This window comes from Colius striatus, chromosome 3 (genome assembly GCF_028858725.1).
Source record: "Colius striatus isolate bColStr4 chromosome 3, bColStr4.1.hap1, whole genome shotgun sequence".
NCBI classification, from domain to species: domain Eukaryota; kingdom Metazoa; phylum Chordata; class Aves; order Coliiformes; family Coliidae; genus Colius; species Colius striatus.
The window spans coordinates 9846772-9862266 of NC_084761.1; the positions used below are offsets into that span (position 1 = coordinate 9846772).

A 15495-nucleotide genomic window follows, 5' to 3' on the forward strand; every position below is an offset into this window, starting at 1 on the left:
TGAGGTAGTACTGCTCTTTTATTATGTGATGTGTAAGAGATTTAGATACAAATCATCATCTAGCACTCAGTTGACTGACAGGTACAGTAATTTTATAAAACAATCCCAACATTTTGTTTGAAACCCCCCCAAAAAAGGAATGATCTGGACTCATTCACTAAGAGTTAGCTTAAAATGGGAACTAGCCATATTACAAAAAGCTGTTGCTTACGTTGGGGTGGTTTTTTTTAGAGCCTTATTACCAGGGGATTAATGCATTTATAGGTAACAGTTAACACTGCTGTTCATCTTGGTATAAAACCTTAAAATTATTACAGCCTAAAATTTCAACAATGTAAACAGCACTACACACAGTACAGACCTGCCCTGACAGATGTAGTATGAAAAAAATCTGGCACTGTATAATTTAGCAATGTTAATTTAACCTAACTAAAAAGATCTACATTGTGCAAGGAATATCAGACTTACTTATACTAATCTGAAGTCTTAAAAAAAACCCCAAACAAACAACCCCAAAAATGCTTAAGTTGTAGCCAGGGTCAGATATTTCAGGGCAAGAGTAAAAGGAATAACCAAAATTCAGAAAGTGCCTAAAACATGATACAGCATTTTAGAGCCCTTTCAAAGACAAGGCAGAAAAAGGTGTAAAGTAGAAAAAATCTGGAGCCTCAGTAACTTCCAGAAACATCCAGAGTTTACATTTCATGAAGGGCGACAGGTTGCTTCCATCACCGCTGCCGTGACGCCACTAAGTCTGTTCCTCCACACACAGGCCCTCTGTGTCCGAAGATGTAACACATTTGGTTTCCTCTTCCTTTTTCCTTCGCTCCATTTCCCACTCCACAAAGGTATCGAAGAGGCTCGGCCAGGCCTCGTCCTCGCTGTAGTTGCTAAGGTCCGGTCCAATCACCTGAGTAAAGTTTAGAAACATGTTCCACGTGTCCCGGGAGATTCCCTTGATTCCTGAGGGGTTCTCGATTAGGAAGTGTAACCACTGGTCCAAAATGGGGGGCTTGTTTTGGGTGAAGACTAATTTCCAAAGGGCAATGGCTATTTCCCGATGTAGCGACCTCTGTCCTTCTTCAGAGTCCAGGCCGAACTGGAAGGTGAAGCGATAGAGATCCTTGAACTTATCTTCCTGCTTGGCTTCGATCAAGAGGCTGGGGAACCTGGCACAGATGCCATCGATGCTGTCTGCGTTTATTGCTTTGCAGCCTTCAAAAAACTCCTTCCTATCAAGTAAGAGAAGAGAAATTAGCTCAAGCGCTTCCCGCCTCCGTTCGGCCAGGCCAAAGCGGAAGAGGGTGACCTGGACAACCTTGGCCATGGGAGAGGAGATGTTCCCAAGAAATTTGTCATGGCTTAGGGACCCACAGGTACCACCCAGATCTGCTGGGGGACCATCAGCATTCCAAAGAGACTTTGCTGGCTGGCCGACTACTCGATAACGCCACATCCAGCCTCTCTCACAATAAAAAGGGAATCAAATTCACCACAGAAGAAACACCAGATGTTTGAAAACACCACATTTACGCCCCGAAACGCCATACAGACACCAGCTTGTTTTGATATTGCACATGTATAAATGCCCATGCCCTGGGCAAGCTGTTCAGAACAGTTCACTGCTGGCTTTCCTGTGGTTTTTGGTTGCTCTTCCAGCCTGCAAAATGAATAGAGTGCCAACGGCAACAGGCAGCAACACACCTGCCAGGAGAGTGAAAAGGAGTACAGCATCACACAACACAGGCTCCAACAGCATAAACACTGCTCCAAGCACCAGCCCTACACTAATTAGCTACTAATAATCTGCCCATGTGGGTAGATGGCCAGCTCTGATTTCTCTAATGCTCATGAGCAAGTGCTAGAACATCCAATGTTAACCAAAGCCAGCGGGCTCCGATGAACAACGGACTGAGGGAAGACAGGAGACAAGGCAGTGCTCAGAACAGGAGACCACATTGTTTTCCTTGGTGGGAGACGTCAATCAGCACCTCTAATCACAGAGCAGGACCACAGATAAAAGTAACCTCTCACCACTAGATATACACTCTCCAAACAAATCAATTTTGACATTAATCAAACTCAGGGTGGCTGTGCAGGATCACTGACACTACTTGTAACTCCTTTACCATGTCAGCAAATACCTGCACCGCCAGTCTCCAGTAAACCCATATTTGCATTCCACAGTAACTCATCCATCTGACACACATCCACATTCACAAAGATTCTGAAGATGCTCAAAAAGCTATCTGGTGTTCGGTGCACAGCAGAAGCTTGATTCAAGCCTCAGAACACCACATTTTGAAAGTTATTAGCTGAGTAAAAATAGGCAGCATTACTCAAATCAATCTAGACAGATTGAAAAATAATTTACTCTCTCTCAGCCAGTCCCTGGAGGAAGTCTTTACTTGCTCTTACCTGAACATTGATAATCACGTTGGAGGTGGAGAGGGGAGGAGGCTGTGTAGTTTTGGGTTTAGTTTTTTTTGGGTGGGGGGCAGGTCTGGTAAGTTTTAGCCATTCTGTCCTTTTCTCTAGCATCATACATGCTATAAGCCTGATGACTGATCCCCTTGTTCAGAAGGACAGGCAGCACTCTAAATACCAATCACTGCTCAGCCAGTACAAAACAATTACCAGTGTCAAAACCCCTGTGTTTCTCTCCCTCTCTACACTGTCACAAGGATTACCCTTGGAAAAAGGCATTAAGTGTAACACCAGTTGGGCAGGAACAATTCTGAGGAAGCAGTCTGTCATTCTTTCACAGAACAATAACAGAGTTGGTAGCAATAGCTAAAGAATCTCACATTCCTTTCAAGTGAAAATGAATATCAGTGTCCAATTTCATCACTAAGATAATGCTGCAGGATACAGTAAAACCGCTTTGGGTAAATCAAGAATAAGTGAACATCTACAGGCTCTCACTGTTCATCATTAGCAGCATAATGTCCAAAACCACATCTTTGGTCCTGAAGCCCACTGTGAGGAGAAGGGGAAAAGAGCACACACAATATGAATCTTACCTTCTGCAGTGGTAGGAATTAATTTGATCAAAATGCAAGTGTTGGCAGCAATATGTAAGTGAAGCTAATGAGGCTGTCTCTCCAACATACAGATGACAGGATATACTTAAACATATGAAAATAATTACAAGTTCTACAACAACTAACCTTGTAAATTTGCACATGGTAGCAGCCTGGAATTTCCAAGCCAAAACTAGCACTTTAAATTCAGTGGGATCAACACAGAGGTCATTGCAAAATCGTTCCATTCCTTCCTCCAGTATGGCATCTTCCCGCTCATCCTTATACCTCCTAAATAACTCCCCAATTCTTTGAAGTGAAGATTCTTCTGCGCTGGAGACAGAGTCTTTCTTTGCATCTCCAGAAAACGTTGAGGGCTGACTAGACTCTACAGCAGCATCTGTTTTCTTTGTCCCATTCACAAGTATATCTCCCGAAGGCTTCGCACAAGCGGAGCCGTGCTCGTCTTTGTGGACGGCGCTTCTCTTGCTGTGCGACTTGCTGCCCGATTCCCTCTCCCCGTTTTTGCTGCCAAGGGTAGAAGAAGGATTCTTGCACTTGGTGACACACTGGCCCATGGTGTGACAAGCTGGCCCCAGCTTCCAGAGCAGTCCCCTTGCCGTCGGACACCCTCGCAGCCACCCTTCAACACATCTCACCGTGCCATGAGCGGCAGTCAGCTAACCTGAAAAACAGTTTCAGCGTCAAATTGCTGTTTCTCCACAAAGAACATTGGAAGTATTACACGTAGGGCAACGTTGGCCAGGGAGAATGTGACTTCAGGATATTTAAGTTTTGCCTACTGAAAAGCAGTAGTGTACAGAAGGTTGGCATATGCCATAAATTTCAGGCAATTCAGGCTGTTTTACCTAGAAATCAATGCAGCTCACTCAGTGGCTGCAGCAGACTAACGGGTCCTAATAAAGGAAATTCCTAAAATTCTTACTGTAACATAGGTTACAAAGAGCTTGATTCATGTACAGGCTTCATCAAGACAGACTACTCTAACCTAGAAATATTCTAAAGGAAATGGTTTTTAAAAGTATACCCACGTTTTATATTTAGACTATAAACCACTGAAACAAAGCGGTGGGGGAGGGATGGGGACACTGATGGGACAACCTGGCAGAGTCTTAAGCAGTCAATCTAGGCTGTGTCTTCAGCAAATGGGTAAAAGGGATTTTGGGGGGGGTTGGTTGTGGGGCTTTTTGGCCAAGGGTTGCAGTGTTTTGGTTTTTATTTTTTTAAAGCAGTTTGGCATCTAGATTTGTTCTTAAACAGAGAGTGTTTGCAGAGAGGAGGCAACACTCCCTTGTCTTGCAAGATGGTGTTTAGGACTTACTCATTGTTTCAAGTGAGCTCCTCCCTTCAAGTAACAAGACAGACAGGGAAGGGGGCCTTTTTAATGAAACTTTCAGACAGACACACATGCAGATAAGAAGCAGTAATTCCAGTTCAGCCTTTTTTTTTAAAACAAAAAACCCAAAATTAAAATGCCAAGCTGATTTCATCATCCTGTGTCCTTATAAATCACAATGCTAACGCCTTGCATATTTAGAAAAGATTTTACCCAGAGAAAAACGTCCTGAAATTTTCCCTGTTAAAACCAAACTAACACTGACAGTATCCTATCAGCACACAGCCATGCCGTGGACAGGCCATTTCTCAGAAACATCAACTCCAAGAAAGCAATTGCTTATCATATTCCTCCTTTACCCACTTCTTTGCATTTCATCTCCACTGTCAGTTAGGCAAAAGCCTCAAACATAAAAACTGGGTTTGCCTTGTCTCTATTTATTGCTTCCAGGTTACACAATTAAATAAGAGATTAAAAATAAAAACTGAAGAAATAAAACAGACTTCATAGAATCATAGACCGGTAGGGGTTGGAAGGGACCTTTAGAGATCATCTAGTCCAATCCCTCTTGCAGAAGCAGGATCACCTAGATCAGGTCACACAGGAACATGTCCAGGTGGGTCTTGAAGACCTCCAAGCAAGGAGACTCCACAACCCCTCTGGGCAGCCTGTGCCAGGGCTCCCTCACCTGAACAGTGAAATAGTTTTTTCTTATGTTTAAGTGGAACTTTTTGTGTTCCAGCTTCATCCCATTACCCCTTGTCCTGTTACTATCTACTATAGAAAAGAGGGATGTCCCAACCTCCTCACACCCACCCTTTAGATATTTATAAATGTTAATAAGATCTCCCCTCAATCTCCTCTTCTCCAGACTAAACAGCCCCAGTTCCTGCAGCCTTTCCTCATATGAAAGATGTTCCAGTACCCTGATCATCTTGATGGCCCTGCACTGGACTCTCTCCAGCACTCCCCTATCGTGTCAGTTATTCTGTATTCTTTCCCAGGTAAAGCTCCTCTGAGACTGAATCCCTGTTTTAAGCTGTAAACCAACTTGGATCAGCAGCGCCATGCGCAGATGAATTGTCCAGAAGTCAGGACTGCAAACATAACTCAGCCATTATATCTGGTTTGGCAAAAGAGCATGTAGGCAATTCTAAAAGAAAAAAAATCTTCTTGCCAGTACAACTCCAACAGTCAAGATGCAGGTTTCAACAACCTGGTTCCACTTTGCCTTCCCCAATCCCTTTTCTTAAGCCCATAAACCACAAACGATACTAACAAAACCCTACTTTTAAGCAGCAGAAGGAAGAAACATCCGGTACATCTTTTCATCAAACTGCCTTAACAATGAACTTTGTAGCATCATTTCATAGGCAAGTACAGTTCAGTTTTATGTAGTCAAGAATAATTTCCTATTTATTTGTGTTTTAAAGGATTTATTAAAAAATATGCATTTCCATATGAAAAGCCCAACACCCTATTTCACTGTTCTTAGTACTTCACAGCTCTTTGAATTGTCATGTTTCTGAGCAACATCAAATTCTCCAGTCTACACCAAAAATTACTATTATTAGGCAGTGTAAATTACTGCTGAAGATTAAATCTCAGATACCAGCCTGCCTTTTTTTTTTCCCCCCTCCTTTAAATCTACCAGAATTCAAAAAGCTCAACCTACACTAACTCTTGCTCTTCCATCAGCTCCTCAGACAGCTACCACTTCTATGGCTACGTTTTTCTTCAGAGAGAAGTAACAAATGGAATAGAAAAAAAAACCCCTCCTGAGTAAAAACTAGTATTAGACTTTAAAGTTTAAGCTAGTTTATAAAACTTCCTGCTCAAATACATAACAGCAATTAGCAGAAGTTGGGGATTCAGAACAGCTTTTCCCTATTGGCAGGTTAAAGAAGAGCTGCCTGTTAGTGAAGAGTACTTTCTTCTGAAGTAGCTCACAGTGGTCAAGTCTCAGGTAGAGTAATGGACAGATGAAACTAACTCACTTCAGGAATCCCAATTTAAAGTTTAAAATTAAAACCAGGCAGTTTTCTAGGCTCACTTGCATACTCTGTCGATAAATTTTCCTAACAGAAGTGATTCATGCTGTCATGCTTCTTAAGCAACAGCTTGTATTAATGATGATAATCTAATATTCAAGTCTTCAAAGTGACATCAGCAGAATGGTGAAACAGACAGGGTTTATTGTCATCTGCTGTCATGAAAAGACAGCATTACAATCCACAGAGGCGAGGTCAGCCACCATTATTCAACACCTGTACGTGAGGAAGCGTCCCAACAGCTGCTTCCAAAAACCACCGGAGAGCACAGCAGCACCAAGCCACAGAGTGCACATTATCCACAGCACTCCCTTCTAACAAGGACATTTTCTGTACTCCTACCTATTTGCTTTGCACAGAGCTGACTGCTGCTCCTGAACAGCCACTGCCTGGCCTCTGCTAGCACTGCTCTTCCCTGCAGTACCAGAGCTCTCCCTTCCTCCTCCCTGCCAAGGGGGTTTTCAGAGCTCAAGCCTACTCATTATGAACAAACACTAGAAGATACTGAAGTACAGTTGCTGCAATTCCTCACTTTTCTACTACATGAAATTTGATGCCATGTGCCAGATACTTTGAAATACTCTACCCCAAAAATAGCAAAACTAGCTTGAAAAAGAAACCAGCCAGACTGCATCTGCTGGCAGTTTGTGCATGTATCTGGTTTTGCAAGAGAAAAGTCTTTTGGTGCTCCATCAGTTACCCTTTTATAAAATGCCTTCACTGAGCTGGATCCACTTCACTTACTAGTCACCTCCGCTTCCTACATGACTCAGGTTTCAAGGCATGAAAGGAACAAGAGACTCGGAAGGAGATAGAAACAAGTGGGAGAACTCAGCTCTTTTGTTAAGGAAGGCTGGAGAGAGGATCCAATTGCAGCGTCAGGAGCCAAGCTGAACTCTGTGTTCAAAGAGTGTGAAAGAGCACTCTCAGGGGAGCCAACAGAGGTGCTCATTTATCTGCAGCAAAGCCAATGCCACCTCTGGGTCACACCAACTGCAGGCAAGTGAGCACAAGGACATGCAGAGCGGTTTCTCCCAGCTGGAGCACGAGCTACAAGGATAAAGTTCTTGTGTACCCAAAGGTTATACTGGATCAGTAAAAAAGTACCAATTCCCAAAGGATGAGTTCCCAAGAGCAAAAGTACTGTAACAGGCTTGTACAACACAAAAGGCAGTGTTAAGCACTAGTTTTGCCATTCTACTGAAAAAGATCAAAATTCAGGGCTAAGGTTGGAACGTTCTCAGAGCTGCAGGATGCAGTACTCCCAAAGAAGTTTGATTACTCAGACAAGCATTGAGCAATAACCTAGAGAAAATATGAATCACCAAGATGCCCACAAGGCCATCTTCCACATAACAGGAACAGCAAAGCACAGATCAACAGGGATGTTTCTCTGCTCCTTTCTAGAAGTAAGCAAGCAACTGGAAACACAGGAAAACCGGTGCTGGTGAATACTGCCAGGTAAAGGACAGTCATCCTTGTAAGAACAAAGCATGTTTAGAACTGTATTGCCCAATACATTTAAGGAAAACCTAGAGAAGACTGGAAGCACCTTGCTAAAGCTTGGTGGTGCTGTTTGTTTTGTTTTGGAGGGGTTTTTAGCGAGGTTCTTTATTTTTTCAAATGCTGTAAGAAAATCAGTTTTTCTCCATTTTCAAGTCCCCAGATCACATGTAACCCAAGATTAGAAAGGAGCAAAACAACAAAGTGACTCAGTAATAATTCTCTGTCATACAAGCACACCATGGCACAATTGAAAATGGCAGCCTTGAAGCGGGGGAGAACTGGCAGGAGGAGATGCAAAGGAGATATTTAAGTAACCCTGTAGTTTTCTCTAGTGACCAGTGTTATTGTAGTAATAGAAATTATTAGATACATTCAGAGAATAACAAAACACAGCCAAACATTATGCTATTTAACAAAGTGTTGTGTCAGAAGGTGTTTACAATGGGTTTCAAAATGCAGAAAGTATCAAGAGAGAAGAGTACAAAACCCTCCATACATTCAGGAAAACCTCAAAGATAAATTGAGGGAATCTCATAACAAAAGGGGACACAGCTCAGCAAACCATTAAATCCTTCCCCGAGTAGCAGCTCAGCAGCTAAGGCAAAGACAACATTGCCAGAGCTTAACTAGGCCTCAACTCTTCACAGACACTTGAGCACAGCCTGTAAGACTTTTACAGAATTTCACTATGCATTATCTACCTTTTATTGGACAGGAGCACATGACTTCTAAAATAGCTGAGAGCAGAACAGTATCATGTGTGCCCTGTGTTTTTCCAGCTCTGAATGGACACACAGAGCTTTCAATTGGGGAGGCACAAGAGGATCATTGCAACTGCTGAACCAGAAGCAATCCCTGCTGTAATAGTTGATGCTAGGCAAGTGACCTTGTAAGCAAACATCTAATACTTACATAGCTTCAGCTACAGAGGGAATCATTCCACTAGCTTCACAGCCTCCTTCAGGCTCCCTGGGTTCCACATGGAACACTGTGAGACAAAAGACAACACAAATCTTTACATTCAGAAGAGGCTACAAAAACCATGAAACACACCAAACGGCTCAGAAGTGACCATGCATTTCATAAACCCCTTCAGAGCCAAACTCCATTTGTTTCAAAGAGTAACATTATAAAGCTCCTTCACTTTTTGACTTACGGAGTAGCATTAACACCATTAACTCTGCATTGTCATATAAAGCACAGAGCAGGTAGTGACTACAACAGACAAGTTCAAATGTTTGTTAGGAGTAAACACACACTTCCGGATACTTTCAGGGTTTTCAGCATGGGAGAGTTAATTCTTCATTTCATGCACTCAAAGCAAAACAGAGGACATGCTATCATTGTCAGTGCATGTTAGCTAAGCGGCTGTTTAATCTGCAAATGCCAGACAGCTGCTACCCAGCAAAGCATAAGTTGGGTCTAGAAAGTAATTCCCTTTTTTCATTCTCTAGCACATTCTTTTCCATGTTTGTTTTCCCATGTCCAGTCGAGCTGGCTCAACTTCACTTCTCTTAAACTCCCAGCTCTGCTGTATAACTACCAAGTTCTGAAGAGATGACAGACAAAGGTTTGTCTGGTTTATGTAGCAAGAGCTACAACCACAGCACTTAGTCAACATCTGTTTGTATGTGATGTAGAAAAATAAAACAGTCACCAAGAAAGCTCTGGCAAAGCTCCTCTGCTCCACCACGCTAACAGAAACACTGAAGTGTCTTGGTTTTACAGCTCTTAGTACATCTAGGGAGCAGACAGGTGATCAAAAGCTGCCTTTCTGCACACTTGATTTTTAGATGAGATCTGCTTCAAGTGGGAACGTTAACCTGTTCAGTGTTTTTTCTTCAGTGGAAAGTAGGGAATGGATGTAAAAAGGCAACCATGAAACAAGTTCTTATGGCATATGTCAATCTCCACCTAAGTTGAGTTTTTCCCCAAACTTGAGTCCTATGCATGGATTGGGACAAACCTGACTGAGAAACAAAACCTAATTCAGATTTCTCAAAGCTTTTAAAAACACAGGGAAACAGGCATCCAAAATGCTTAAAAACCCCTAGAAAATGTGGAGTGGTACTTTCACCCATCATCCACACACAAGAGAAAAACCCAGTCTCCACTGAACCCTGTTTTGGGCATTTACTTCTGGCATGAATAGTCCAAAAAGCCTACTTCACTCTGTATTTTACACCTCCCTTTCCAAACCTCATCTTCACACAAACATTACCACTTTTGTCCCAACTCCAACAGCCTCACAGCTCCTTTAGCATCCGTTCCTGCTGAAAGGGTGCACTGCCACCATCCAGCTTCAATGTGTACAGGAACAGAGGAGTTCCTGCTTCTCTCATGGTGGAAGAATTAGCTGGGATTTCATTCTATTCAACCAGAGCATCCCACGAATTCCAAGAACTGAACAAAATGGAACATCCAGCACATCTATGTTAATTTCTTTTGTCCCCTCACAACTAAATAATTCCTTTTATAAATCATTGGGGGAGGAAAGAAGAGAAGTGAGGGACATAGGGTGCTGTGCAGCCTCATTCCCCCAGGAGCCTGCTTAAACAGAGGAGTGGCAGCATTTTACACTTCACATTTTAAAAGCCATTGTCATGGCAACAATGCAACAAATGAACTACTTTTCAAACAGAATTGTATTTCTTTGGAAGAAGTCTGTGATCCACCAAATGTACGTTTCCAGTTGACTACAGCACATACTGGAAGCAAACACTTACTTCAAGTTCAAAAGAAGCTGAATCTGGTGAAGTTCAGCCCTATCCAACAAAAGACAAACTTTTTCAGGTTGTTTGCAGTAGTGTCCATGTTGGATGACCTGTGCACACACACTGTCTGCAAGCAGCAGCCAGAAATTTTAACATCTGTTTGAGCCACTAGCTACAATTCTTCCCTCCTTGTTACAGCTTCTTATACCAAGTTGCTCATTTCACCGTTTTTGAATTTTTAATATGGCAGCAAATGCCAATTTCTATCACAACACAATGATGGGATGTGGAATAAAAAGTTAGTATGAGTTAGCACTTTAAAACCCAAGCTCTTCAAGTCTGTATTTAAAGGCTACCATACCAAAGCAATGTGTCATGGCTGGCTTCATCCTAAATCACACAAAGTGAGGGTGGAAAGGAACATCAACACTCTGTGGCCTAGGTTTTAATTCTTTCCTTGGGTCAGAGTTGCAAGGTATACCTGTATGCTATAATCACCAAGCATCCCTCCTTGCTGGTGCAGAAGCATCACACTAGAGTAACTCACAACACAGCCTGCACCGTTCATTAGCAATTCCATTCCACTGGGAAAAGAAATAATTAAATGGTGTGCACTCTCAGGCTTGTGGAGACCTCTGTTTTGCTCACCTGCTTCTTTTTGCACCTGTATCTGACTCTCCCTGTGGTTTTGGCTCTCCTGAGTAACTGGTGCACCGAGGATCACGCTGGAGTGCCAAAGCTGCTGTCACCCTCCACACTTGTCCTCAGCAGCTTTTCCAGGGGTGAGAGCTGGTAGTGTTCTCACAACAGGCAACTTCCTTTGCTTTTCTGTGTGAAATCAGTGAGGAATCAGTGAGGATGTTTCCCTCTTGATTGGGCAAAAATTAAGAAGATCAGTTCTGCATGTGGAAGATTTTACTGTGCAGCTGAGTTTCATGCTACAGCACCAAAGTACACAGAGCCTAACTCTTAAAGTATAAATGAAGCTTTGGTTAGCAAAGCTAGTACATTATAGAAACTTCTTACTTCAAGTCATAACCTGCAGCGAAACTTTCTCAGCAAAAACACTCTGACTTCAGCACAATGGGCACATTATGGGCTTTCATTAGTCCAGAGACACCTCCCCATCTCCCAAACCAAGCGCTGCACTAGCACCAGGCTGGCACACAGATCTGCTCCACAACTCTGCTGCAGAAATACATTCATTTGAAGGTACTTAAGATGGAGTCTAAAAGCAGAGAAGTCTCACTGCAATTAGTTAAAATGAATTATTAGTTTGTCAGGCTTCCTGCAGTTCCAGCACCTTTCAATGAACTACAGTCAGGTTACGATTTTGGGGGCACACAGATAGAAACTTTGTCAATCTGCTCCAAATCAGGATAACTATTTCTGATTAACCCTGTTTTAAGCTTTAGAAACAAACCAGTTCTAGAGATCTGATCAAACAGGGTAACATTTACCCTTACAGAAGACACCTGTATCAGAGTAGAAGCTAGTTACACAAATGCATGAAAAGGGAGCACACAGTCTGTGCTGCCACTTGGCAGGTGGCTTGGCAATATGTTAGAAGCCCAAATACTTTCTCAAATGAGATGTGGACTTCTTTGAGAAAGACTATATTGGAAAGGCTTAACTGGTTTGGAAGAGAAGAGACAGGCAGGTACAAAAAATAAATTCAAGTAACAATAGATTCAGAAACTGCTTTACTTTATCTACAACCCATAACTCTGGGCCAGCTCTGTGTGCCAAGGACTAGGGCCAACACCAAACATCTCCCCATAAGAGGCCCCACAGTCACCAGGAAGCAGGCAAAAATCTCTCAGACAACTGCACTTTGACATGGTGCACTGTCAGCTCAAGTCTAAGGCTGGGACATCAAGTGAGATTTTTTCCATTCAAGACAGAGCAGAAGAAATCTGCTTTCCACACTCTCAAAGAGCACTCTGCTAAGACATGGGGAATGACACCACATTTCATGTTCAGACTTCAACAATTAGTCTTAAGAAAAAAATGGAATAGATATTTCAGATCTGTAGTTCACTGTGTGCAAGGTTAGCTCAAAAAACCATGAGTAATAATGTGAAAAAATACAGGGAAAGAGAGAGTAAAGGCACTTTAGTACTTTTTCTCATGGATGACACTTCTTACATAGCTTTTTCAGACAACACGCTTGCATCATCTTTGAATCCCTCCCTGTAACACTCTGTAATCACACAATACCTTATTTAATGATGACTTCTCATTGTTTTTCCACTTGGCCTCAATTAAAGTGTTTTAAATCCTTTCCTATTATGCACTTCATCCTACTTTATTAGGTGAGTGGAATGATTTTTTAAGGATTATTGTATTTTCACAAAGGAAACCTAAGTCCAGTTAGCTAAGTAGCAGAGAGAAGAGTGCCTTCAGGTGCTTCTAATGTAAATAAATTAATGAACTAATTCACATAGCAGCAGTACTTGTTTCAAGGAGTCTACTTAAGCTACAAACAAGACAACAGGCAGAGAGGAAATCAAGACAAGGCAAACAAGGTGGCTGTTCAAGACCACGCCATCACTTTTCAGTAAAGCTGAAACCAGAACCCCAACCAGATTCCACCTGACTCCCTACCTCATACATACTCAAGACATGAATAAACTCGTTTATTTCACTGCATATAACTCAAACTCTGGATGAGTTTGAATTTCTCACCTTCAAAAAACAAAGATTTGGTCACTGAGTATAAAAAACTATGGGTCTTCCCCCTCTCCCCTGAGATGCTTCTCAAAGGCCATACAACTTCCAAGGTTCAACACTTTAAAAAAGCAATTAATCATCTAATGAGATTTTGTAGGGTTTTCCTTTTAATGTGCAAAGGGTTGTAAAAGAATAACCCTTCAGTATTTTTCCAGAGCACACTGTAACTTTTGCACAGCATGACAGACCTTTAGCATCTCGGTATGTATTATGAATAATTAAAGCAGCACACATGAGGGGAAGAGCTACTCTATGCTTAGACTCAACCAGTTCACATTCCTACAGCAAAACTGCAGGCTGTGGGACCAACAGAAACCATGGCCCTCAGATATTTGACACAGATGCATCCCACTGTAAGCATCTGAAAGTAGCTGCAAATATTTACTTACTCTGTCCCAGTCAATTCTGTAAATTCATCTGTGGAAAACTGCAAGTACCCTGTAGCCAAACCAGAATACCTTTCAAAAATCACCTCAGTCTACAATCCACTCTGCAATGGAAAAAAAACATTTACTTTTAAACTGAGCTGAGTGCGCACAGATTTTCTTTTGCACTGAGTTCAGGTAGCAGACAGCCTTGAAGCGGCTGAGGCACCTTCATGCATTACATTCAACTGAATATAACTAGATAGACACCAAGTGATTCCTGTAATCACAAGAGAGGCTTTAAACTAATTGGAATAAGTGGACAACTTTATATTTCTTACTGCTCTCAACAATGAGGAGAATACACCAATCACACACACAAAAAATCTTTGCAGAAGCTCTGAGTAACGATGTTCCACCTCCACCACAAAGTAGCTGTGAGAATCATGACTGACAGGGCAGAGAAGGGACAAGTCTAAAGACAAGAGCCAGACCACCTCATCAGATCGTTTCTGGCAGCAGATGCTTGTAAGGAGTTTACAGAAGGCCCACCAGCCATCTCAGTCAGTGGAACAGTTCATAGGCTGCCAGCCAGAAGAATCACTCATTTCATGCAGTTGTGTAGTAACTTCATTACCAGCTGGTCATGTAAATACTGAAATCATATTTAAGTTATATACCAAAAAAAAATTGTTCCAAGTGAAAGGACTGACAGCTGAAAGTGCTTCAGGAGCATATGCTTGGATTGTTACACTGAGTGCAGCTTTTAAAGCAAAAAATACACAAAGCCACCTACAGAGACCCTACTTCTCACTACTGATTTGAGTCCTGACTTCCCTATTGCAGTGAACCACACACTCCTCACTGTGCAAAGGATGCTGCAGTATTCAGATGTTAACTGTATCAACAGCTTCAAAGGAGCTCCTTTGAGAACTTGAACTTAGGTCACCCATTGTAACAAAACCTCTCATCTCTCTGTGAGAAATCTGTTGGCAGCTTCAACCAACACACATATTTTGTTAATAACTTTTCACATATCCTTGGTTTCAACTCACGTCCTCTGTCTCCCAACAGACGTAAGGTGTGTAAGTACCCATCCTGTGCTTCACAAGACACAATCACTAACTCCAGGGTACCTGTGCTTGAAACTGGGATACATCAGACCTTTGGCACTTCCAGACTGCCCATTTATGTGCTGATCCAGAGTACTCAAGGCTTTCTGTACCAACTCATTTGCAATGAAAATATTGAACAGTCAGCATACGACCAAAACCAAGTTCTAGGACATCTGTGTTTGTGAGCCTATTACTAAGCTACTAATACCTATTCATGGGCATTTGGATGACTTTTTCCCCTCTCTTTCAGTTTTAAAACAAAAGGATAAGCCTGACTGCATTAGATGTTCCAAAGTTGCAGAAAGAGAAGTTGTACTACACTAAACAAATTCAGAGTAAGAACTAAAAACTGTCATTTTCTGTTACTATGTGGATGTAAAAACAAGACTCTGGTATTTTTCAGGAGTATATAATCCTTTTGGTTTTAAAAAAACCACTTATGTTCACTAAATAGGAGAAGTGAGACAAGTAACTATGACTGTCATAGTGTTTTTGGCAGTCTGACTTTCTGGGAATAACAAACTGTGACAGGAGGTCAGTAACAGCATTCTCACATTTTGCTAAGTAAGTTTTGTCTTTCACAAACCAGATGTCACAGACAGAACAGCATTTATAACTATTCTTTCAGAGA

At 42.0% G+C, this 15495-nt stretch overlaps 1 protein-coding gene across 5 annotated transcripts in view; it reads right to left on the minus strand.

The window, feature by feature from the left end:
• Positions 1 to 15495, minus strand: part of DCUN1D3 (defective in cullin neddylation 1 domain containing 3) — a 19599-nt gene continuing 4104 nt past the window's right edge. For 2 of the 5 annotated variants that reach the window (XM_061992186.1, XM_061992185.1), the window contains 4 exons: positions 11300 to 11479; positions 8850 to 8925; positions 3171 to 3708; positions 1 to 1232 (listed from right to left, as the gene is read on the minus strand). In XM_061992186.1, coding sequence (XP_061848170.1) covers positions 749 to 1232; positions 3171 to 3601 — 915 coding nt within the window. In that variant the 5' untranslated portion in view covers positions 3602 to 3708; positions 8850 to 8925; positions 11300 to 11479 and the 3' untranslated portion in view covers positions 1 to 748. Of the gene's footprint in view, positions 1233 to 3170; positions 3709 to 8849; positions 8926 to 11299; positions 11480 to 13773; positions 13840 to 15495 lie in introns of those variants that run through there. The other 3 variants (XM_061992188.1, XM_061992184.1, XM_061992187.1) reach the window with 2 other exon arrangements.